General features: G+C 41.8%; 1 protein-coding gene and 1 non-coding gene across 7 annotated transcripts in view; one reads left to right on the top strand and one right to left on the bottom strand.

Annotated features, from left to right (window-relative positions):
• MTUS1 (microtubule associated scaffold protein 1) overlaps window positions 1–22,937 on the top strand; it is a 187,032-nt gene that overhangs the window by 129,888 nt on the left and 34,207 nt on the right. For 5 of the 6 annotated variants that reach the window (XM_027530154.1, XM_027530156.1, XM_027530155.1 and 2 more), the window contains one exon: window positions 11,861–12,075. In XM_027530154.1, the coding sequence (XP_027385955.1) occupies window positions 11,861–12,075 (215 nt within the window). Of the gene's footprint in view, window positions 1–11,860; window positions 12,076–22,243; window positions 22,456–22,937 lie in introns of those variants that run through there. The other variant, XM_027530159.1, reaches the window with a different exon arrangement.
• Window positions 1,225–1,348, bottom strand: LOC113885119. The gene has a single exon (XR_003509158.1). It is a non-coding gene; the product is annotated as a U6atac minor spliceosomal RNA (small nuclear RNA).

The following is a 22,937-nucleotide window of genomic DNA, read 5'->3' on the forward strand; positions in this document are numbered from 1 at the left end:
GTGCTCTGAGGATAGTGAAAGTGAAGGTTGCTCAATAGTGTCCGACTTCTCTGCAAGCCCATGGAATTCTCCAGGCAAGGATACTGGAGTGGGTAGCCTTTCCTTTCTCCAGGGGATCTTCCCAACCCAGGGATCGAACCCAGGTCTCCCACATTGCAGCTGAGCCACCAGGGAAGCCCAAGAATACTGGAGTGGGTAGCCTATCTCTTCTCCAGTGGCTCTGCTTGACCCAGGAATCAAACCGGGGTCTCCTGCATTGTAGGTGGCTTCTTTACCAACGGAGCTACCAGGGAAAGACCTATCCAGTTTGTTCATATACATTGTAAACAAGTATAACAAGAGACGCTTGTTCCTTATTTTAAGTTGAGATAAAAATTCAGATTTTCTTCCCCTACTATGAAATTCATGTTTCAGATGAAATTTTTGCTTGTTAGATGATTAAAAATATTTTCATTTGGCATCTTTGGAATTTTTAATGTTACAGGCATGAAATTTTACTACTTGTAGGTATTCGCAGTATGCTCTTCTAGTCCTGAAACAAATCCAGAAACTTAACATAGTAAGGTGCACTTCTATTATTTAGAAACAAACTGATGGAAAATTAGTCAACAAATTGACGGAACTGATACTTTCTTAAAAGTATTTCTGAAAAAAAAATTTTTTTTTCAAATGTAATGAATTTCTGTTAACTTTTATTTACAGTTGGTAGTCCATTTTAAGAACATGAGAAATGTGCTTTGCTTTCCCTGCCAGCCACATGGAAAATGTTTAAGATCAAGTTTGGTTGGTTTTTCAGGAAAAGTTGTCTAAGCAATAATTATCCTGAAATAAGAGTATTTAATAGGAATATGCCTTCTATCCTGTAATCTACTTTTGAAATTAAAAAGTGAAACCATTTTACATGTGATACATGGCACTGCAGCAGGTCCAACAGTCTAGTACTATAAAATTTTAATAGGTGTCTTAAGGCACTCCTCCCCATCTGCCTCCAAAAGAATTAGCTTGGGTAATTTTAAAAGTCTAAACACCGTGCTTTGTTGAGCTTGAAATGTTCCACAGTAAGCAAATGCCATACCTACCTAGAAGTAGAAAAAAGTTACGTGTGGCTTCTACATTATGATTACTAAGAACACTTGTAGAGCAAACTCATAGTGAAAGGAATATTGAAAAGGTTTATACAAATTTAAGCTAATAACACTGATTTGTTTCTTAGTTTGTTTACTTAAATAATGGTTAGATGCCATGAACCAAGTGTCAGCACCTTAACTATAATAGGCATGTTGTTAGGCTTGAGGGCTTCTTCCACTCTTGTCAAGGCGGATGCTAACTTCCTCCTTTCGTACAACACTGAGTAATGATTTCTTATAAAATCTTGGTAAGACCGTCTAGATTTCTGTGGATCTGCAGTTCATCAGACCGGGAAAGTGTGTGTTAGTGGGCTTGCACTGTGTGTGCTGTGTTTAGTCGTGTCCGGCTCTTTGTGACCCCATGGACTGTGGCCCACCAGGCTCCTCTGTCCATGGGGATTCTCCAGGCAAGAGTATTGGAGTGGGGTTGCTGTGCCCTCTTCCAGGGGATCTTCCCAACCCAGGGATTGAACGCAGGTCTCCCACATTGCAGGCAGATTCTTTACCATCTGAGCCGCCAGGGAAGCCCTGGCTTGTATTTGGGGCAGCATCTGGGACAAGGGGAAGTAAAGAACCGATTTGCTCCTGGGGAAAACACCCCAGCTGACAAGTCCGTTTGGAAAGCCTTATGGGGCTGGTGAGGCTAGAATAGCATCTTTTTGGAGAATGAAGAGCAGGGTATTAGAGTGTAGGATGCCTGCCCACCGGGTCCCTCGGCCCTCTCTCTGATTCTCACATGCTAATCTGCTCCTCTGTGTGTTACCTCTGAGCTGCAAACTATGACTTACCCGGGAGTCGTCTTGATCCAGGTGCTCTGCCTCGTAAACACATTCGTCATTTCCTGCTGGTTCTCACTGCCCTGGCCACGAGTCCCTCCCCGACCCCGGGCTTCCCTTTGCTCACCCCCTCAGGTCTCCCCCTTGCCCTGCGTCTCCAGGCCCTTGCTCAGCACTGCTCTGGGTCTCCTACCAGGATAAACCTTGTATGGCACTCCTGTCTAGCCCGTTTCTGCTTCCAGCCACATCCTCTTACTTTAACCTCAGGAGTGCTTTGCTGTCAGCACTGAACGTCAGGACCTCCAGGGCTCCCATACTTCTCCGCCTTGGTGTTTTCTGCTCTCATATCTGTCTGCCAGACGTACAGACATCCATCCACACTGTGTCTCCAGCACCCTTTCTTGCTGGTCGCAGATCCAGGTGTTCCCCCCATCTTCTCACTGCACTGTGTGTACGTAATTCTCTTTCCTAATTAGCATATGGCCATCGGCAGTGGCCTGTTTCTGTCTCTGCGGCGTAAAAGTCCGGGACCAACTTGCTAGAGGCACATCCAGCAGACATTTGCTGAAGGCACAGGGGTCATGTGGATCACTGTTTCAGAACTGGATGCTCCCTCTTATCAGAGCACATATTTCCAGGTAGTCCACATTTAAGACCTCGTTGTCATGGAATTTCTCCCTCAGCATAAACTGCCATCCTCAACTGCTGAGCAAACACTGACAGAAAGAGCCTGTGGAGAGACAGGTGTCCCAGGAAGTGTTTCAGACGAGGAGGTTCAGATTAAAGTAGAAAGACGACTGGCCAAGCTTGTTAGCTCACTGCTTGTGTTTTATTAACCCACAAGCCTTCGTTGTCAAGGCAGTAATGTAGCGGAAGGCACATGCCCGCCAGTGACCATCACCTTTGCAGATAGCTGTGTGTGTGAGTTAAACAGGAAGAGCTATCACACACAAGATGTCTTCGTGTATCTTTGTAGGGCACCGCCCTCTTATACCTGCTTCCACCACCCCCAAGACACCAGGCAGGTCCACCTGCCCACAGCAAAGCCACACGGTAGATTTTGATAAACATTTGGTGAGTAAATGAATAAGAAATCAATAGGTATATGAAACAAATGTTAGTTACTGAAGGCTATGTATAGTTTTTCATTCGAGTCAAGGCAACCTCTCCTCGTAGGTCTTGTCTCTTGCTTGATTTTAATATTCAGAAAGCCAGCAGATTCTGTCAGTGGCTTGTTCTTGCCTTAGAATGGTTGTATCCTCAGCAGCTAGGTTAGTCCCTGTCTGAATGGTTAAGTCTTTCAGAAATAAGTGTTTTGCCTTGAGGGGAGGGGGGGCGGGGGTCTGTGTGCCTAAGTGACTGAGCCTGAAATATGGGCCTGTTCTTCCTTCAACTGTTTTCTTTAAGAGGATGATAAATAAGTTCTTTAGGCTGGTTTGAAATGTTATTAAATTGAGATTTCTGAGTAGAAAGAACAAGGAGAGTAAACAGTGTTATCCAGCTATTTTTCAAGTGAGCAAATGTCCTGGACTCAGGACTTTGGTTTTCCTGATGGGGGTTTCAGTTTCATTGGAGTGAAGTCCAGGAAGGTCTGATCAGACACACAGTGGTAATTATCTTGTCAACATGCATCTGAATCTATGTGAAAGTTAACATTTAGTTTTAAGATTTCTGAGTAAGTTGATTCTTTGCAATTAGATAGCCTCTTAATGGAGATAATAAATGAGATTTTTTTAGTTTTAAATAGTTGTATTCTCAAAATGGTAACATGTTAATAAAGGGAACACAAAGGCAAAGTTTGGTTCATATTAAGCTAACTTGCTATAATAATGAATCCGGTAGGATTTAAGGGAAACTGTTGATTTTTGGCATTACAAAGTACTCTGTTTATGAGCACTGGGGCTTTGAGCATCATTGGAGATTTTTGCATGGTCTCTGATCTTCCATTCGTCCAGAGGTGAGGAGGGAGGGAAGGATGCTCAAACTGGGTCATCAGCTGTCATGTGGTACATCTGTGTCCTCAGGGAGCACAGTATATGGAGCGGAAGATTGAGGTCACAGCGTGCTTTTCCAGCTCTAGGTAGAGGGCAGTCTGTATGCTTATTTGCTCTTAGGTTAAAACTTGAAGATACGTAAATCTATTCTGAGAATTCACATTCAATAGAAGCTGCATTATTTAGATTTCTGCCCAGATTCCCCATAGAAAAAACATGGATTGACTGCTTGATGGTTAAGTGTTAAAGATTGAAGCTCAGAGTTCATTTTAACCACCTTTAAAAAATATTACATTTTAATTTTGAGTAGGTAATATATTTGTTGTAGTTGTTTTAGTCACTAAGTCATGTCTGACTCTTTCTGTGACCCCATGGACTGTAGCCTGACCTCCTCTCTCCATGGGATTTTCCAGACAAGAATACTGGAATGGGTTGCTATTTTCTCCTCCACGGGATCTTCCCAACCTAGGGATGGAAACTGAGTCTCTCACATTGTGGGCAGATTGGTTCAGTTCAGTCACTCAGTCGTGTCAGACTCTTTGCGACCCCATGGACTGCAGCACACCAGACTTCCCTGTCCATCACCAACTCCCAGAGCTTGCTCAAACTCATGTCCATCAAGTCCATGATGACATCCAACCATCCCATCCTCTGTCGTCCCCTTCTCCTCCCACAGTCAATCTTTCCCAGCATCAGGGTCTTTTCCAATGAGTCAGTTCTTCGCATTAGGTGGCCAAACTATTGGAGCTTCAGATTCAGCATCAGTCCTTCCAATGAATGTTCAGGACTGATTTCCTTTAGGGTGGACTGGTTGGATCTCCTTGCAGTCCAAGGGACTCTCAAGAGTCTTCACCAGCACCACAGTTCAAAAGCATCAATTCTTCGGTGCTCAGCTTTCTTTATAGTCCAACTCTCATATCCATACATCTACTACTGGAAAAACCATAGTTTTGACTAGACGGACATTTGTAGGCAAAGTAATGTCTCTACTTTTTAATAGCTGTCTAGGTTGGTCATAGCTTTCCTTCCAAGGAGAAAGGGTCTTTTGATTTCATGGCTGCAGTCACCATCTGCAGTGATTTTGGAGCCCCCCAAAATAAAGTCTATAACTGTTTCCATTGTTTCCCCATCTATTTGCCATGAAGTGATGGGACCGGATGCCATGATATTAGTTTTTGAAATGTTGAGTTTTAAGCCAACTTTTTCACTCTCTTTTTTCACTTTCATCAAGAGGCTCTTTAGTTCCTCTTCACTTTCTCCCATAAGGGTAGTGTCATCTGCATATCTGAGGTTACTGATATTTCTCCCAGCAATCTTGATTCCAGCTTATGCTTCATCCAACCCGGCATTTCGCATGATATATTCTGCATATAAGTTAAATAAGCATGGCAACAATATACAGCCTTGATGTACTCCTTTCCCTATTTGGAACCAGTCTGTTGTTCCATGTCCACTTCTAACTGTTGCTTCCTGACCTGCATACAGATTTCTCAGGAGGCAGGTAAGGTGGTCTGATATTCCCATCTCTTGAAGAATTTTCCATAGTTTGTTGTGATCCACACAGTCAAAGGCTTTGGCATAATCAATAAAGCAGAAGTAGATGTTTTTTCTGGAACTCTCTTGCTTTTTCAACGATCCAGCGGATGTTGGCAATTTGATCTCTGGTTCCTCTTCCTTTTTAAAATCCAGTTTGAACATCTGGAAGTTCACGGTTCATATACTATTGAAGTCTGGCTTGGAGAATTTTGAGCATTACTTTGCTGGTGTGTGAGATGAGTGCAATCATGTGGTACTTTGAACATTCTTTGGCAGATTCTTTACCACTGTGCTATTAGGGAAGCCTGCAATGCATTTGCCTTGTGTTTTAAAAGTATTTAAAAGTGCACTAGAACACCTTTATATCGATCTGGTTCCTGTTGTCTTCTCTGAAAAGGTAAACACCGTTGGTACTTTCATATATATGAAAGCTTTGTTATGAATTTATAAGCAAAAAAGTACATACCTCTTGATACAATGAGACACATCATCCACATTGCTCTTGACCATGTTTTTTTCATTTAACACAGAGAGCTTTCTATTTGTGTGTTACAGCTGTGATGTTCCATTGTATAAATGTACCACACATTTATTTAAGCACACCTCTACTTATGGACAGGCTTCCCTAGTGGCTCAGATAGTAAAGAGTCCACCTGCAATGTAGAAGACCTAGGTTTGATCCCTAGGTTGGGAAGATCCCCTGAAGGAGGACATGGCTACCAACTCCAGAATTCTTGCCTGGAGAATCCCTTGGACAGAGGCATCTGACGGGCTACAGTCCATGGGGTCACAAAGAGTCGGACACGACTGAGCAACTAAGCACAGCGCAGCATGGCAGCTTCTGCTTCATTTGGGCTTCTTTGGTGGCTCAGCTGGTAAAGAATCTACCTGCATTGTGGGAGACCAGAGTTCAATCCCTGGGTAGGGAAGATCCCCTGGAGAAGGAGCGGCCACCCACTCCAGTATTCTGGCCTGGAGAAATCCATGGACTATATAGTGCATGGGGTCACAAAGAGTCAGACACAACTGAGTGACTTTCACTTCACTTCACTCCTTATGGACATTGGGGCTGTTTTTTTGTTTTTTTTTTAATCTTTTCTCTGCAAGCAAGTTTGCACTGAAGTGAAGTGAAGTGAAGTTGCTCAGTCGTTTCCGACTCTTTTTTTGCAATCCCATCGACTGTAGCCTACCAGGCTTCTCTGTCTATGGGATTTTCCAGGCAAGAATACTGGACTGGGTTGCCATTTCCTTCTCCAGGAGATCTTCCCAACCCAGGGATTGAACCCGGGTCTCCCGCATTGTAGGCAGATGCTTTCCTGTCTGAGACCCCTTATTAGGTGTCATTTTAACCCCATGTAGGATTCATAAGAGAATATATTCTTCCCTACTAGCTGTGACTCCAACAGTTTGTGCTAGGATGTGTTAGAGAAGCCGTATCAGCAGGTTTTATATTCTTAAACCTCCATCTGGGGTATGACACTATGCAGGCAGACATCATCAGAGTCATTTTAAATGTCTGAATGAGATTCTCCATGGTAGCATTGAAAACTGCATCATGATGTCCATGATAATTTCCAGTGATTTCTGTCACTTTCTGAGGCAGAGTGGGGTTTGAATTCTAGGTGTGGCGTTTGGGGTTTTCATGGCTGGACCTTTAGGAACCGTTGTTGGTATGCGAGGTTTCCTACTTTGAAATTCCAGTTCTACGGCCACTAAGAAAGCCTGAGAGAAAAAGAAGCTGGTACCTGGAGACCTTGAGTTTTCCTGAGGTGGTGGCTTACCTGCCCCCACCCCAATTCTCTAGTCAGGTGGAGTTAGCACCCTGACCCTGAACTGCAGCTGAAGGTGAAGCAGGAACCAGGCAAAGCACAAATGAGAAAGCACCAAGAACCAGAGACTTGCATGATTGGAATGCAATCACACTTGGACAGTTGATGTTTTCCAGGGTTGTTGTTCAGTCGCTAAGGCTTCCAGGCTTCCCTGCCTTTCGCTGTCTCTTGGAGTTTGTGCAAACTCATATCCGTTGAGTTGCTGATGCCATCCAACCACCTCGTCCTATGTCACCCCTGTCTCCTCCTGCCCTCAATCTTTCCCAGCATCAGGATCTTTTCCAGGGTGTACCTCAGTAAAAACTACATAAGTTCATTCACAGTGATTTTAGCAGTGTTTCAAATATAGTATCAAGTCCTAGAGAATTTTCTAAAATTTCAAAAAACAGTTATGCCTTGACACAACTTAACAGTTCCAAAATGCGACAAATAGGATTTTCATAAGCACAAATGCCATATTGTGTGTGTGTTCATTTCTGCTGTACAGCAAAGTGACTGAGTTATATATATTATGTATGTTCTTTTTCATAACAAATGTCATTTTGTTACCAAAAGCTAAAGCAACTGAAATATAATAAAGGAAATGTATAGATGCCAACTCACTTGTGGATCTAAGCCGTCTGAATTCAGCAGCAAACTCAGGAGTGGCTTACACGGTTGCATGGCCAGATCCGGGGGAACAAAAAAACAAACTATTAATAAGTGTTGGTTGGGCCTGGGGAAAGGGGGTCAAAAGTACAAACTTGGAGTTCAAAATAAGTATGTCGTGGAGATGTACAGAATGGAGACTAAAATTGAAAACACTGTATTGCTTTTTTACAAGTTGCTAAGAGAGTGTATCTTAAAAATTCTCATCACAAGAAATTTTATGTATGATGACAGATGTTAACTAGATTTATTGTGGTAATCGTTTTGCAATATATAGAAATATATTGAGATATATATGGTGAACCATGTTGTACACCTGAAACTAATGTTATATGTCAGTTATATGGGGGAAAATGTCAAATTAGATTTCAGATGGTAAAAAGAATTTTGTCTTGGGAATTTGAAGCCTTTAACAAAATTTAGCAAGGTAAAATACAAAAAATATTGTAATGGCTTCAGGAGCTTAATTCAACTCTTTCAATATTCAACTCTCAACTTTTTCAAAATATTGACAAATGCTTAACACAATGTAAATATAGTATTTCAAAATCTATGTCCATTGAGAAACACTAAAGTTAATCTCTTTGAACCAAGAAAAGAAAAGTCAATCTCCCTATGTTTGAAATAGTGTTAGAAATGGAATTAACCATTCAATGAGAAAAACAGATAAATATAAAAGAAAGTATATACATATAACAAGGAATTTAGCGGAACAATGATACTAAGAAAATAATTTCTGTAGAGTTGTAAATTGAAAGTCTTGATAATCCAGTTAAAAATGTTTAGTTTCTCAAGGAGCCAAACATAAATATTAATATTTAGCTGCTGCCCAATTTTGGCGTAAGAGATAATTTGAAGAACAAAAATTTTGGTGCTACAAAAAGAGTACCTATATTTTCATCCTGAGTATAAAAAACTGCTTAATAAATTAATTTATATTTCATATTTTTCCTTAGAAATAACTTATTAGCACATGACTTGTTAATACTAAAATTCCCCCTAAAAACTAAGTAGGCAAGCAACTTAATGTTTTCTCCAAAAATGTTAATATAAAAGCTTCATTTCTTGATTTTATAAATAATTATAACTTAATGGTTTAAAAACTGATATTGTATTACATAATAAAATTGATTAGCATAAAAATCCTAGAAACAGAATGAAATGTTAAGGATTTAAGAAATGGTAACTTCAGAGTAGTAAATGATAAATGAATACATATTTCAGTAAGTACTAGGAAGACATAAGCTATGATATCAGTCAGGAAAGTGAACCTATATCTACATATGTTGCAGTGGAAGTTCTGGATGGTCAAGGATTAAAAGAAGTTTTTTGCTCTTCTGTTTGTTTGTATAAAAGTGTATAAAACAGGATATAAAAGGTAGGTATTTACCAGTATATAGGTTTATTGAAAAGAAGTTAGCAGATAATGGGCTTGGGTGAATTAAGTAACATGTTAAGATTCCTGTGTAAATGTTTATATTTAGTTATGTAACAATATTACATCCCCACCCCATCTCCACTTTCCAAATCGGTGGGAACAGAAGCCTAGGTTCTTGTCTTGGAGTCTGCCCTATAGACGCTGCCTACGCCCAGCTTAGGCCCTTCACATCCTTGAACTTCGCTTTGCTATGGAGGGCCACTGAGAAGATTTATTAACTGTCTGTTTTTTTGGTTTTTTTAATTTTAATTGGAGGCTAATTACTTTACAGTATTGTAGTGGTTTTGCCATACATTGACATGAATCCGCCATGGGTGTACATGTGTTCCCCATCCTGAACCCCCTCCCAACTCCCTCCCCATCCCATCCCTCTGGGTCATCCCAGTGCACCAGCCCCAAGCACCCTGTATCATGCATCGAACCTGGACTGGCGATCTGTTTCACATATGATAATATACATGTTTCAATGCCATCCTCTCAAATCATCCCATCCTTGCCTTCTCCCACAGAGAAAAAAAAAACAAAAACAGTGGGGGAAAAAAAAATCTGGAAAAAAAATCTGAAACAAATACAGCAAAATTTGAACATATATTTCATCTCAATTATAGATAAAATTGCTTATTTTATGTGTACTTTTCTTATGTTTGAAATGTTTTATCTTAAAAAATAAGTAAATAAATACAGAAATAATGATTGTAAAAAACAAAAAAAAACAAAAAACTGGCTGCACTGGGTCTCAGTTGCAGCCTGTGGGATCTTAGATTTGTAAATTGAAGGTTCTGCCCAGGGATGGAACCTGGGTCCCCCGCATTGGGAACCTGGAGTCTTAGCTAGTAGACCACCTGGGAAGTCTAAGTATTTTTAGACACAATATTTTAGTCATTTTAGAAGTGAGAATTATCGAGTATTAATACAAATACGAGTTGTTTAACCATGGAAAGCTACCATAGAAAAGGAGAGCCCTTTTCCTGTTTGTTTGTTTAACTTAAAGAATATTAAATGTATTTTCCCACTGGTTTTTGGGACATGAATACTGAGGTTTCTTTATTTTCCTTCTAGAAATCACTGTTTTCTTCCTTCTAAAAAATTAGAGAAAGTAGTTACCATCTATAAAATGGTCTCAGGTTTGTCACCACAGAATGTAGACACTGTAGGGAATGCCTGTGAGAATAAAGAAGTATTTATTTTTTTTAGTTTCTTATGACTTTATTTTTTCAGATTTACATCTGATTATCTAGACTACTCATTTTAAGAAGTTAAGCAGGTTGCTTTCATCTTTTTCCAGTTCTGTTTGATGTTTAAAGTGGCCGAGACATTTGGAATGGTTCCAAGATGGAACAGTTTTTCTGTATAAAATAGATTCCCAGGGCCCTATGACAGAAAGTGAGCAGTCACTTAGCATCTTAGATGGATTTGGAGTATTAGCATGTGCGTCTTAAAAAAAAATTTTTTTTAAACCATATTACTGCTTGAAGGGGAAAAAGAAACAACAAAGCTTGTGTTTGATAGAAAACAGAATAGTATAGTCAAGAGTATTATACTCAGGGCTTCCCTGGTGGCTGAGTGGTAAAGAGTCCGCCTGGCCAGTGAAGGAGACGCAGGTTCGATCCCTGGTCCGGGAAGATCCCACATGCCACGCAACAACTAAGCCAGTGTGTCACAACTTCTGAGCCTGTGCTCTGGTGCCGGTGCTCTGCCACAGAAGAAGCCACCGTGTGAGAAGCCTGCACAGCACAACAAAGACCCAACGTAGCCCAAAATAAAAATAGATAAAAGTATTTTACGAAGCGTATGAAGCTCTCAATGAATCATTTTGCTGTACACCTGAAACTAACACACATTTTAAATCAACTACAGTTCAAAATAAAGAAAAAAAGAATTCTTTTTTCTAAGTATAGTACACTTGGCAGTGAATTTAAAGATCAGGGGTTAAATGTGAGTAGATTTTCACTGTATATGTGGTGATTTATCAGGGATTAGGAAATGACTCATGTACAGTATAAATCTTGGGAACGCACCAGGCCATCAGCAGGGAAAGGAGAGGAAGTTGATAGGAAACGTATAGGAAGAGGGAAAGGCATTAACAGTTCAGTCGTGTGTGTATGTGTGTGTGTGTGTGTGTGTGTTCAGCCAGCCTGGATCAGAGCCTCCAGTCAGGGTACTTGTCACAGCAGATTTCTGTACCACTTTACCTGGAAAGTTAGAAACCATGAAGTCAGCATTATTTTTCACACAGTTTCCATGTTTCTGGATTGATCAGTCCATCTGCTTTATACCCCTCATTCTCTGCCGCGTATACATCCTTTTAAGTCAGAACTAAAGCCGCCATCTGTGGTTCTAGTTCCAGACATACAGATATCCGATTAATCCCCATTCTCATCCATATGCTTTTCTTTATAAACACAACTGAAGCGTTCTTCTGTGGCTGCTGTAGTGTTTAGGGAACCCAGATGGTGTTGGTTAGGAAAATGAAGGTCACGTGTTTTCCTACCTATATCCGTTCCTTTTGCAGTTGAAAAGGGCAGACAGAAGAGTCCCCGAAGTCTGTGCATCCAGACCCAGACGTCCCCAGATGTGCTGTCCTCTGAAAAAGCACTTGAGTTGGCTCAGTATAAGAGCAAATGTACGAAGCAAAGTGGAATTATCCTGCAGCTCAAGCAGCTTCTTTCCCTGGGCAACACCAAGTTTGAGGCATTAACAGTTGTGGCTCAGCACCTGCTGTCTGAGGTAAGGACACAGACCCTCTGAACAGCCTTCTCACTAAGGCGGGGGCGGGGAGGGTGGACAGGATGTGCAATGCCCATGCTCCTGTCTTGGGAATATCTTTAAGTGAGTGATCAGTAAGATTGGGGCTTCCCAGGTGGCGCTGGTGAAGAACCTGCCTATTTGCAGGAGACATAACGAGACTGGGGTTCAATCCTTCTCCAGGAAGACCCCCTGGAGAAGGGCATGGCAACCCACTCCGGTATTCTTGCCTGGAGAATCCCATGGACAGAGGAGCCTGGTGGGCTGCAGTCCCCGGGGTCGCAAAGAGTTGGACACGACTGAAGCAACTTAGTATGTAGCCACTTATGCTTTTGCCAACTCACCTGATAACCTAGAGTCACTGTAGAGTCTAGATTTCTAGAAATCTGGGCTTGAAACATTTCTGAGCTCTTCTCTTTCTCCTCTGGAGTCTCTTAGCCCCACAACAATGGAAATATAATTGCCTGTTCAACTACTATAACCTCTAGACTATATTAGCACTGCCGATAAAAAAATTCATCAGCCATTCTAAGAAAGAAACAGAACATTGTACTTGAGCCAAACTGAGGATTTTAACCTGGGAAGAGCTTCTCAGAAAGGTCGGAGAACTGTTCCACACCTTGCAAGTCGTGTGCATTTTTTTTGAGACATCCTTGACAGTTCACACAATCCAGGTCTGCAAGAACAAAGTGGCAGGTCGTATGAGCCCTCACAGGCTCTCAGGGAATGTTATCTTTGAGGAGTTGTCTTGCTGACGCTAGAATGGTGCTCTTTATAACGGCTGAGCAGGTATTTCTGCTGATGGGGGAGGTCTGGCTGATGCATAACGCAGATACGAATACACAGTGGAGGGAGAGAGAAGGCCAAAGGACCAAGAACATTTTATGTTCAAATTTGTCTTGTCTTGCCATACAATAGGACTTTTGTTTCACAGCATTAACTTTTTTTTTCACTTCATGTTTTATCGAACTATGTGTAGCTTTCCATATCACGCAGTGAGCTTAATAGTTTGAAAATGAGAATGATTACGGGTCAAATTTTTGAGATAACTCTCAGGGTTGGTCCAAGGATTCTTCAGAATTTTCATCCATTCCTAAGATAGTGTGTGGTACAACAAACATGAAACAGATTTTCTTTGCTTACTGACTCTTCCCCTGATACGAGGATGTCAGTTCAGGAACTAGTTAAAATTCATCGAGAAAACCAAGTTTCTATGAACATACGCTACTGGCATAGCAACAGAAAGTTAATTATTTAAGGGGAAATACTGGGATGAGAATGTAACTTGAGCTCTCTAGGTATTTTTAAATCACTGTTTTAAAGACAAGGATACGTGACATCTCAGGAGGAAACCTGGCTAGTTTGCCTGTTCTGTAGTTCAGTTCAATCCAACAAACCGGCACTTATTCTTAGGCTACTCGGATGTGATCGCCTGTCTGGGGCAGGGGAGGCAGAGGTGAATGAGACTTGTTCTGTGCCTTTGACAAGCTTCCAGGCTAGTAGACAGTTTAGATCAGTATTTAGTGAACATTTTACAGCTTTGTTCAAATCTCTCTCTCTCTCTCTCTTTTTAAAAATTTTTTTGAGGGACTTGCATGGTGGTCCAGTGGTTAAGACACTGCTTCCAATGGAGGGGGCATGGGTTCTATCCCTCGTCGGGGAACTAAGATCCCACAGTGTAGCCTACACACACACACACACACACACATATATATTTATAGATATATCTCTCTACATATACTCTGTGTGTGTGTGTATACGTACACATCTTTTTTTGAGATGGAGATGTAGACATTTATCTAGTTTTAAATTATAGTTGCATACAGTATTTTTCTGGTTTTTGGTGTGTGTCTAAATATTTATTTGCACAAATTTATCCCATTAGAGTTGTCCTTCAGGAACATTATGCCACTGATTTGAACAATAAAATGTTACACAAGTAGAATAATGTATATGGACCCACTAAAATGTAATGTGAGTAATTAAGATGGGAAATTGCCTTTGTGGTAAATATGGAATGATTAGACACTGAGAACATATCTGTGTGTTTAATTTCTAAGTGTCCTTTAAAAAATTTAAAACAATGCTTTCAGGTATTTCATAAATACTCTTTTAAAAAAACAGCTTAGGCTTATATTCTGTATGTCTCTCTATCACTTCTCTTCCTGTGAGCTCAAAAGAGTAGATATTTTAGTCATTATTATAAGATTTGGGAACAGAGCTAAATTCTTTCTCAAGGCAACTTAGCAAGTCAGTAATAGGCACACACCAGAAGAAAAATCCTATTGTTTGCCTTCTGTGATACCCATGGCATTTAGCTACTATAGTACTTCACATATTTCTTATCATGCTGATAAAACCACTGTGGTATAATCGAGACATATGATAGTTTTCTCTTAGTGGGAGAAGAAACAGTTCTAAGAATTGAATAAACTGTTCAAAATTTGTATACATTGTAACCAGTGATGGGAGAGCATGAATTCTGATTTCTGATTCTATGCACTTTTTACTTTACCGCTCAATATTTTATGCTATTAGACAAAACGTGTAAAATGTATAGGTTAAATTCTATTTCATCTAATGGAAATCTGTTATTGTTATTAGAATCTTGACTTAACAGTACCACATGATTTTGAGTTAAAACCCATCTATTTTCAGTACTTTTGTTTTTCTTTATTATGTAAGAAAGGAATTTGAGAGTTGGTTTATATAACCAAGTAAACTAAATTGGAAAGTACATAATTATTAAATGTAGGGAACAATTTGTCTATGTAGAGATAAGCCAATTATTTACTTTACTATATCCAGCCTAACAACCCCACGTTCCACTCTTCTGGTTCCCTTGTCTTCCACATGAAAGCAATCAAGTCTGATGAGTTAGTTCTCATCCCGCTGTATTTCTCCCCTTCCTTCATCCTCTCTTTTCCATTTCTACCGATGCCAACCTTGTTCAAGCCCTGGATAAACTATCTGCTAGATTACGATAATAACTTGTTAACCAGTCTTCAGGCTTGCACTCTTTCCCCTATAATCCATCTCAAGCAATGCTAGTAGATTGATTTTTCCAAAGCACTCCTTCAGTGCCTCTCCATCGCCTATATGGCTGATCTGCCCAATATGGTAACCACTAGCTTGAAGATACCATTGAGCATCTGAAGCATGTTATTGTTGTTCAGTTGTTAAATTATGTCTGACTCTTTGCAATCCCATAGACTGACTGCACCACGCCAGGCCCCTTTGTCCTCCACTATCTCCCGGAGTTTGCTCAAATTCATGTCCATTGAGTCAGTGATGCTATCTAACTATCTCATCCTCTGCTGCCCCCTTCTCCTCTTGCCCTCAATCTTTTCCCAGCATCAGGGTCTTTTCCAAAGAGTCAGTTCTTTGCATCAGGTGGCCAAAGTATGGAGCTTCAGCTTCAGCATCAGTCCTTCCAATGAATACTCAGGGGTGATTTCTTTTAGGATTGACTGGTTTGGTCTTGTTTGATTTGAAGTGTAGCCTGGCTGAATTGAGATATCCAGTCAGTGTAAAATACACCTGGGTTTTGAAGACCGTATGAAATATCTCACTAATAATTTTTCTATTGACTGTATGTTGAATTGATAATTTGGATATACTGAGTTAAATAAAATATATTGTCAAATTAGTTTAACTTTTAAACTTAAAAAATGTGGCTACTAGGAAATTAAAACTACCTCCATGGCTCACATACTTCTTTTGAATGACTCCAGTATGTAACAGGGAATATAAAATTCTCTCTATAATTTGGCAGAAGCTGCCCATTTCGGTCCTCCCCTCACTGCCTGTGTGCTCCAGCTGTATAATCAGGAAGGTAGAGGAGAAACAGGAAGGGTTTAACATGTGTTGAGTATTTACTAAGAACCAGATATTCTCACTTATTAATAAGATCCTCTCCAAAAACACAAGTTGGAGATTATAAATAAGAAAATTGAGCCATAGAACTGTTAAGTAACTTGACTATCATCAGATAGCTGATAAGAGGAGGACCAGGACTTGAACCAAAGACTAGGTCACTGTGAACTCAAAATCCCCTACGGGGACTTCCCTGGTGGTCCTGTGGCTAAGACTCTGAGCTACCGATGCAGGGGGACTGGTATACTGAAGCTGAAGTTCCAATACTTTGGCCACCTGATGCAAATGGTCAGGGAACTAGATCCTGTGTGCCTCAACTAAGACCCAGCACAGCCAAACAAATAAGTAGGTTTTTTTTTTTTTTTAAAAAGAGAGAGAGAGACAAAGCCTTGTTCAAATCCTCTACAAACTTCCTCCCTTTTTCATCCTTTGTTTAATATCTTTAGTGGGTTACCACCCTTCTCCCCAGTACCTATGTGTTCAGATCTTTCTTGTAGTAGCAGCCCATTGCTACCTGGATTTACTTTACATGGATTTGTTATACAAATTGCAAAGTTAAAAATGCAAATTCAATGATGAGGCCGTCCTGCTTTCTGCGCCCCGGTGAGCAAAGGCACAGGAGTGCCTGTGAGGTGGACGACAGGAGTCTCCCTTCACCGGTGTCCTCGGTCCCTCTGTGCCCCACGTGGCATGCCCCTGCCGCGCTCCATGTGGTCCTAGCATTCGAAGATACTTTCCTCCCACATGACTTGGCCCCTAAACGCAAGCCAAACATTCTGTCAGTTGCTCAGCTGCAGAAGGACTAGGTCCAGTACCAGAGAAAACATTTCACTGGGTCGGGCACCCTGAGAGATGCTTTCATCCACAGCAGGGCGGACTCTGAGCTTCATGCCTCCCTGTGCTGTCTGTGAATTTCATCTTACCTCCAATTTTTTAAGGTCTAATGCCTTGTGACTCCATTGAATGCTCAAAGAGACTCTTTTATGAAGACTTCCTGGTCCTTCTAGTTCTGTTTTTTTTGTTGTTGTTGTTGTTATTTGTTTTTTAATTAAAAAGTTTTTTCAATTGAACTATAATTGCTTTCCAATGTTGTGTTAGTTTGTGCTCTACACTGTGAATCGCCATAGGTATACATACACGCCCTTCCTCTTGAGCCCCTCATCCCACCCCTCTAGGTCATCACAGAGCACCATAGCTCTGTTTTATCTACTCTCTGGACTCTAGGAGCACGTACATTTCCCTGGCACGCTCTACTTGCTGTTGTTGTTGTTCAGTCACAAAGTCATGTCTTGACTCTTTGCGACCTCCTGGACTGCAGCACACCAGGCCTCCCTCTCCCTCACTATCACCTGGAGTTCACCCAAGTTCATGTCCGTTGACTCAGTGATACAGTCCAACCATCTCAGCCTCTGCCGCCCTCTTCCTTTACCTTCAATCATTCCCAGCGTGAGTCTTTTCCAATGAGTCGGCTGTTTGTATCACCATTTTGCAGCTGTTTTTACTTTTTAAGATAGGAAGCTCACTGAGAGCAGGATCTGGGTCTGCTGCTTTCTTAGGAAACCACCCAGCTGCCATGGCAGTGCCTCATGCATAATAGACACAGTGGTGCTAGTGGTAAAGAACCCGCCTGCCAATGCAGGAGACACAAGTTTGATCCCTGGGTCAGGAAGATCCCCTGGAGGAGGAAATAGCAACCCACTTCACTGTTTGTGCCTGGAGAGTCCCATGGACAGAGGAACCTGGCAGGCTACAGTCCATAGGGTCACACAGAGTGGAACACAGCTGAAGGGGCTTAGCAGGCAGGCATGTGTATCTGAATGAACAAAGAGGGCAATGAACAGGGTGGAATCCCAGATGTAAGGTGAACTTATAAAGTCTTTACACAAATGTTCTTTGCTCTTTTCTAGCTCTTTATAATCAATCAGCAAATATTTACTGATTGCCTAATGTGTACAGGGCACTGTTAAAAATATAGTTGGGAAGGAAAGATACAACAAAGCGGGAAGTTAAGCATTTTTTCCCCAAACTTTTTACTTAACCCTTTGGTTCTCTTATACCCATTATAGAAGTGATTGTTATATAGATAGATAGAGATCTGCATATACAGTTTTATCTTGTCATTGCTAAGTTTTTCTAAATAGTTTTGGAGCATTAAATTATATGTAAAAGTGGTTGGAATCCTAGAACTATCACTTATCCATCTGTTGCAAGTCTATTTAATGACTATGACTTTACCACTTTGGTAGTAGACATCATTCATTAGATACCATCATCATTTCCCCTGGAGGAGGGCATGGCAACCCCCTCCAGTATTCTTGCCTGGAAAACCCCATGGACACGGAGCCTGGTGGGCCTCCGTCCATGTGGTCGCAGAGTCAGACACAACTTAGCAACTAAACAACTACAACAATCATTCATCACAGAGTAGAAGTTCTAATGCTTGTCTCATGAACCTGGTGACCAATACCACACTTTCTGTTTCTCAAAGGACACACTGTTGTTAGTTTTAGTTTGTTCTGATTCTTGGTTTATCCTTGCATAGCTGTTAAGCGTTCTGTGCATACTGGCCAAGTGAAGGACAGTGTTGATGGCAGTAATCCCAATTTCTCCATAAAAGTTTCCAGGTACACCCCGCCGCCTGCCCCCAAACATCTAACCAGTATGCAGTGTGCCTCCGATATTTTTGAAAGTGGAATCTAACCCAAAGTGGCACCTAAACAAAGATGAATTTTGAATGACACTAGCGCTCTAAAAGTAAAAATGTCTGAGACCCAGAAAAGTGGACACAATTCATTGTGTAGTAGTGGGGATGGAGGAGGTCACAGAGAGCCTACGTCTGAGCCATCAGACCTGGCTCTTTGCTGCAAAGTCCCTTGTGCTGTTGACTGCTCCCAAGCTAGCACATTGAGGCTCACCAATGGGACGACAGCCAGAGACTAAGTGCCTGTGTCCCGGGGAATCCTAATTAAATTATGGTGAGTTCATTCCCCCTCCCCGCTTGGAGCACTTCATATCTGTAATGCATGAGCATAAAAGCATTTTTTTCCAACCAGATTCCCACCTCCCTCTCCACCCTCCCACCACATTGTGTGAAATTCTGCATATTACAATACAAAGACAATTAAATAATCTTGTTATCTGGACCATAAAGGTCTAAGACAGAAACACTGATATATGAGCAGCTAAACAAAAAGAAACAGGCAATCAATATCTAAGTGACAAAATGCATTTTGTCATCTACAAAGGGTAAATGTCTTAAAGGGCAAGCTCCCAGGAGAGTCAGACAGAAACGAACACTGAACATATGCTTATCATGATATGGGCACTGTGGTCGGCGTCTCATGTAGGATCAAAAGCCCTTTGTTTTTCCATTATCCAGTACCGTGGTCCCTCGTATGAGGTCATCTGCCTTGAATTACGGAGAAGGCAATGGCAGCCCATTCCAGTACTCTTGCCTGGAAAATCCCATGGACGGAGGAGCCTGGTAGGCTGCAGTCCATGGGGTTGCTAAGAGTCGGGCAGGACTGAGCGACTTCATTTTCACTTTTCGCTTTCATGCATTGGAGAAGGAAATGGCAACCCACTCCAGTGTTCTTGCCTGGAGAATCCCAGGGACGGGGGAGCCTAGTGGGCTTCCGTCTATGGGGTCACACAGAGTCAGACACGACTGAAGCAACTTAGCAACAGCAGCAGCCTTGAATTATGGGGCCTGGATGTTTTAGCTCTACATAGCCCCCAAGCTTTTTTCAGACATTGTTCCCATGTCTTCAACATTTTTCTTTATTTTCCCCAGCATCTGGAATGGTACTTCATTAATTGGTACTGAGTAATAACTTGCCAACCGATTCAGAAGGATAAATGTCCTGTCTAGGCATGTGGGGGAAGGCAGTGGTATCTATGATTGACTGTTAGTATTCCCTGAAGGCTTATAAAATGGGTCAATTACAGAAGACCAGGCATTTCAGCTTGTAGAGATGGGATGTACATGGCAAGCCCGGCTCAGAAGCGGAGTGGGTCGTCTAAACAGGAGCTGGGTGATTTGAGGTTCATGGATTTTTTTTTTTTTTTTTTTTTAGTGAAACAACTGAAGTGTTTACTAGGAAAAGAGTACATTTGGATAGACACATGGGTAGGCTCAGAGAGTGAGCTGCCTCTGGAAGTTTATTCTTTATACACTCAATGGAGGGCTCTCATTGAGCAAGGATACTTATATGCACCAAGAATATGCGATGAAAATCTACTAATCCTCTGCAAAACAGTGTGGAGGAAGGCTTTCCATAGTTCGGGATGGGGTTGGCAAGGATCAGGATTAGAATGGAGGCAGTATTAATAGAAAATGCAATGGATTCAAGACACATTCAGAAGAAAGAACGGACTGACTTTGGTACAGCCCATTAAAGAAGAGTCTAAAATGACTTCATGAATTGTTCTGTTATTATCACTGGGATTGCCAGAGGTTGGAAGATACTGATGACTTCTGGGCATTGTTTTCTTAATGGGGACTATTTTTAAAGTTTTTATTGAATGTATTACAATATTGTTTCTGTTTTATGTTTTGGTGTTTTGGCTGAGAAGCATGTGGGATCTTAGCTTCCCAACCAGGGATTGAACGTGTACCCCCTACGTTGGAAGGCAAAGTCTTAAACCACTGGACCACCAGGGAGATCCCAGCTTCTGGGCATTGAGGCAGGTTGAGTGCAGTAGAGTTGGGGGAATGTCCATATGGGTACAGTCAACCCTTGGTATCTGCAAGGTTGGTTCCCGGACAGTCCTCCCCCCGTGCACACCCCAACAACAGATGCCAGAATCCATGGACACCCAGGTCCCTCATATAAAATGATGTAGTACAGCTGGTCCTCAGTACTCACAGGTTCCACATCAGCGATCCAACCAACCTTGGATTTCAACTACTTGCCCCCAAGGCCCCTTTAATAAGCAAAAAGATTGCCTGGTAGATACTTGTGATAGGATGTGAAAATTTTCACAAAATTATCCCTGGAAATTTTATACCAACTTAATTTTGTAGTATAGATATTTTTATTCATCTCCCCATTTCATCCAGCTTGATTTCCCTCAAACTTTGATTTCTACATCAGGAAACTCATTCAGTTCAGTTCAGTTCAGTTCAGTAGCTCAGTCGTGTCCGACTCTGCAACCCCATGAATCGCAGCACGCCAGGCCTCCCTGTCCATCACCAACTCCCGGAGTTCACTCAAACTCACATCCATTGAGTCGGTGATGCCATCCAGACATCTCATCCTCTATCATCCCCTTCTCCTCCTGCCCCCAATCCCTCCCAGCATCAGAGTCTTTCCCAATGAGTCAACTCTTCTCATGAGGTGGCCAAAGTACTGGAGTTTCAGCTTTAGCATCATTCCTTCCAAAGAACACCCAGGGCTGATCTCCTTCAGAATGGACTGGTTGGATCTCCTTGCAGTCCAAGGGACTCGCAAGAGTCTTTTCCAACACCACAGTTCAAAAGCATCAATTCTTCGATGCTCAGCTTTCTTCACAGTCCAACTCTCACATCCATACATGACCACAGGAAAAACCATAGCCTTGACTAGACGGACCTTTGTTGTTCACTAAAAAACCTTGGACTCATTGAATTGTGTTTTCAGAACAACCTAATACTGCATTTTAAAAATCAAGCATTTAGAATACCATTAAGGCCAAAATGTACTTAAATTCCAGTCACCGTTAAATGTCCACAACAGCGCTAGTGTTGCATTAACTTCCCTGCCTTTTTAGTGAGAAACGACTACACAGTAAAAAAAAAAAAAAATCATAAAATAGATCTGATCGCCAACTCTCAAATCAGCAGGTCACACTTCTTAAAATGCCAGTGGACCATGTTGTAAGCATTCAAGCTAATTTTTCTGGGAAAAGGCATTCATTTTACAATGTCACGTTAAATTCTAAGTCACAACACATGCCATTTGTTTCCTCTTTCATAACTCAGCACAAAGGTTTTGAAGAACACATTTCCTTTTTCTATTAGCAAGAATAATCATCTAATGACCTCAATTAGAGAGGGGAATAAAAAAGGCGCACACATCTGAAAATAACTCCATTATCCACTGCAGAGGAGCTTGGTTTTTCTTTCCACTGGACCAGCTGATATTTAAGTAAATGGCAATCGATCAGCCTAAGGTCTGGCTATGGTTTCTCATAAATGAAGGGCTGTGGCTTTAAGTAATCACAGGCTGCCGGTGCCAAAGGCAGAAGCTGCAGCATCAGCTCCTGGGAGGAGAGGCGTCGGAAGCACACACGCCAACCTGCAGGACGTGAGTAAGGCCGGGCAAGGACCAATGGCGCTCCTCCTGGCGGAGCTTTGAATGTAGACGGACCGGCCCGGTGGGTGGCGTGGCCACCTGTGCGCTTCTCGGCCGGCGCTGGGGGGTGGGGGGAGTTGGAGACTGAAGCTGGAAAATGGGCTGCTCCGGCAGCAAAATGTGCCTGTATCCTCCATGTGCGGCAACAAGGGTAATTCGGATTTGTTTCTAGCGGTTTTCTGGAAGAATGTCAGGAAGGCAGGCAGAGGTTGTCTGATCTTAGCAGGGAGAAATGCTCTGAATGACAAGCAACTCTTCCCCTGCAAAGGCCGGTCGGTCCCGTGATCTCGGTCCGCAGCGCGGACATCTAGCCTCGGCAAGGCGGCAGGAGCTGGGTCCTGGGCGGTCCCAGCGGGGGCATTTCCAGAGAGCTGTGAATTCTGCCTTCTCCTTCCTTAACTCGCCGGTGGGAGGGAGTCTGCCTGTTAAGAAACTGTATCTCATTGCCGTATTCGTACAAGGATGTGTGTCTGTGTGCTTGCTATGAGTTGCTGGTAACTTGAAAATTGTTCTTTTTTGCAAGACTGATCATTGCTTTTTTAATTTTTTTGGATTCTGAAAGAGCAACCTGGTTTTCTTTGACATGTTTCTCTAACATCTTAGAGAGCCAATCGGACATAGCATCATCCTTAG

This window comes from Bos indicus x Bos taurus, chromosome 27 (assembly GCF_003369695.1).
Source record: "Bos indicus x Bos taurus breed Angus x Brahman F1 hybrid chromosome 27, Bos_hybrid_MaternalHap_v2.0, whole genome shotgun sequence".
Lineage (NCBI taxonomy): Eukaryota > Metazoa > Chordata > Mammalia > Artiodactyla > Bovidae > Bos > Bos indicus x Bos taurus.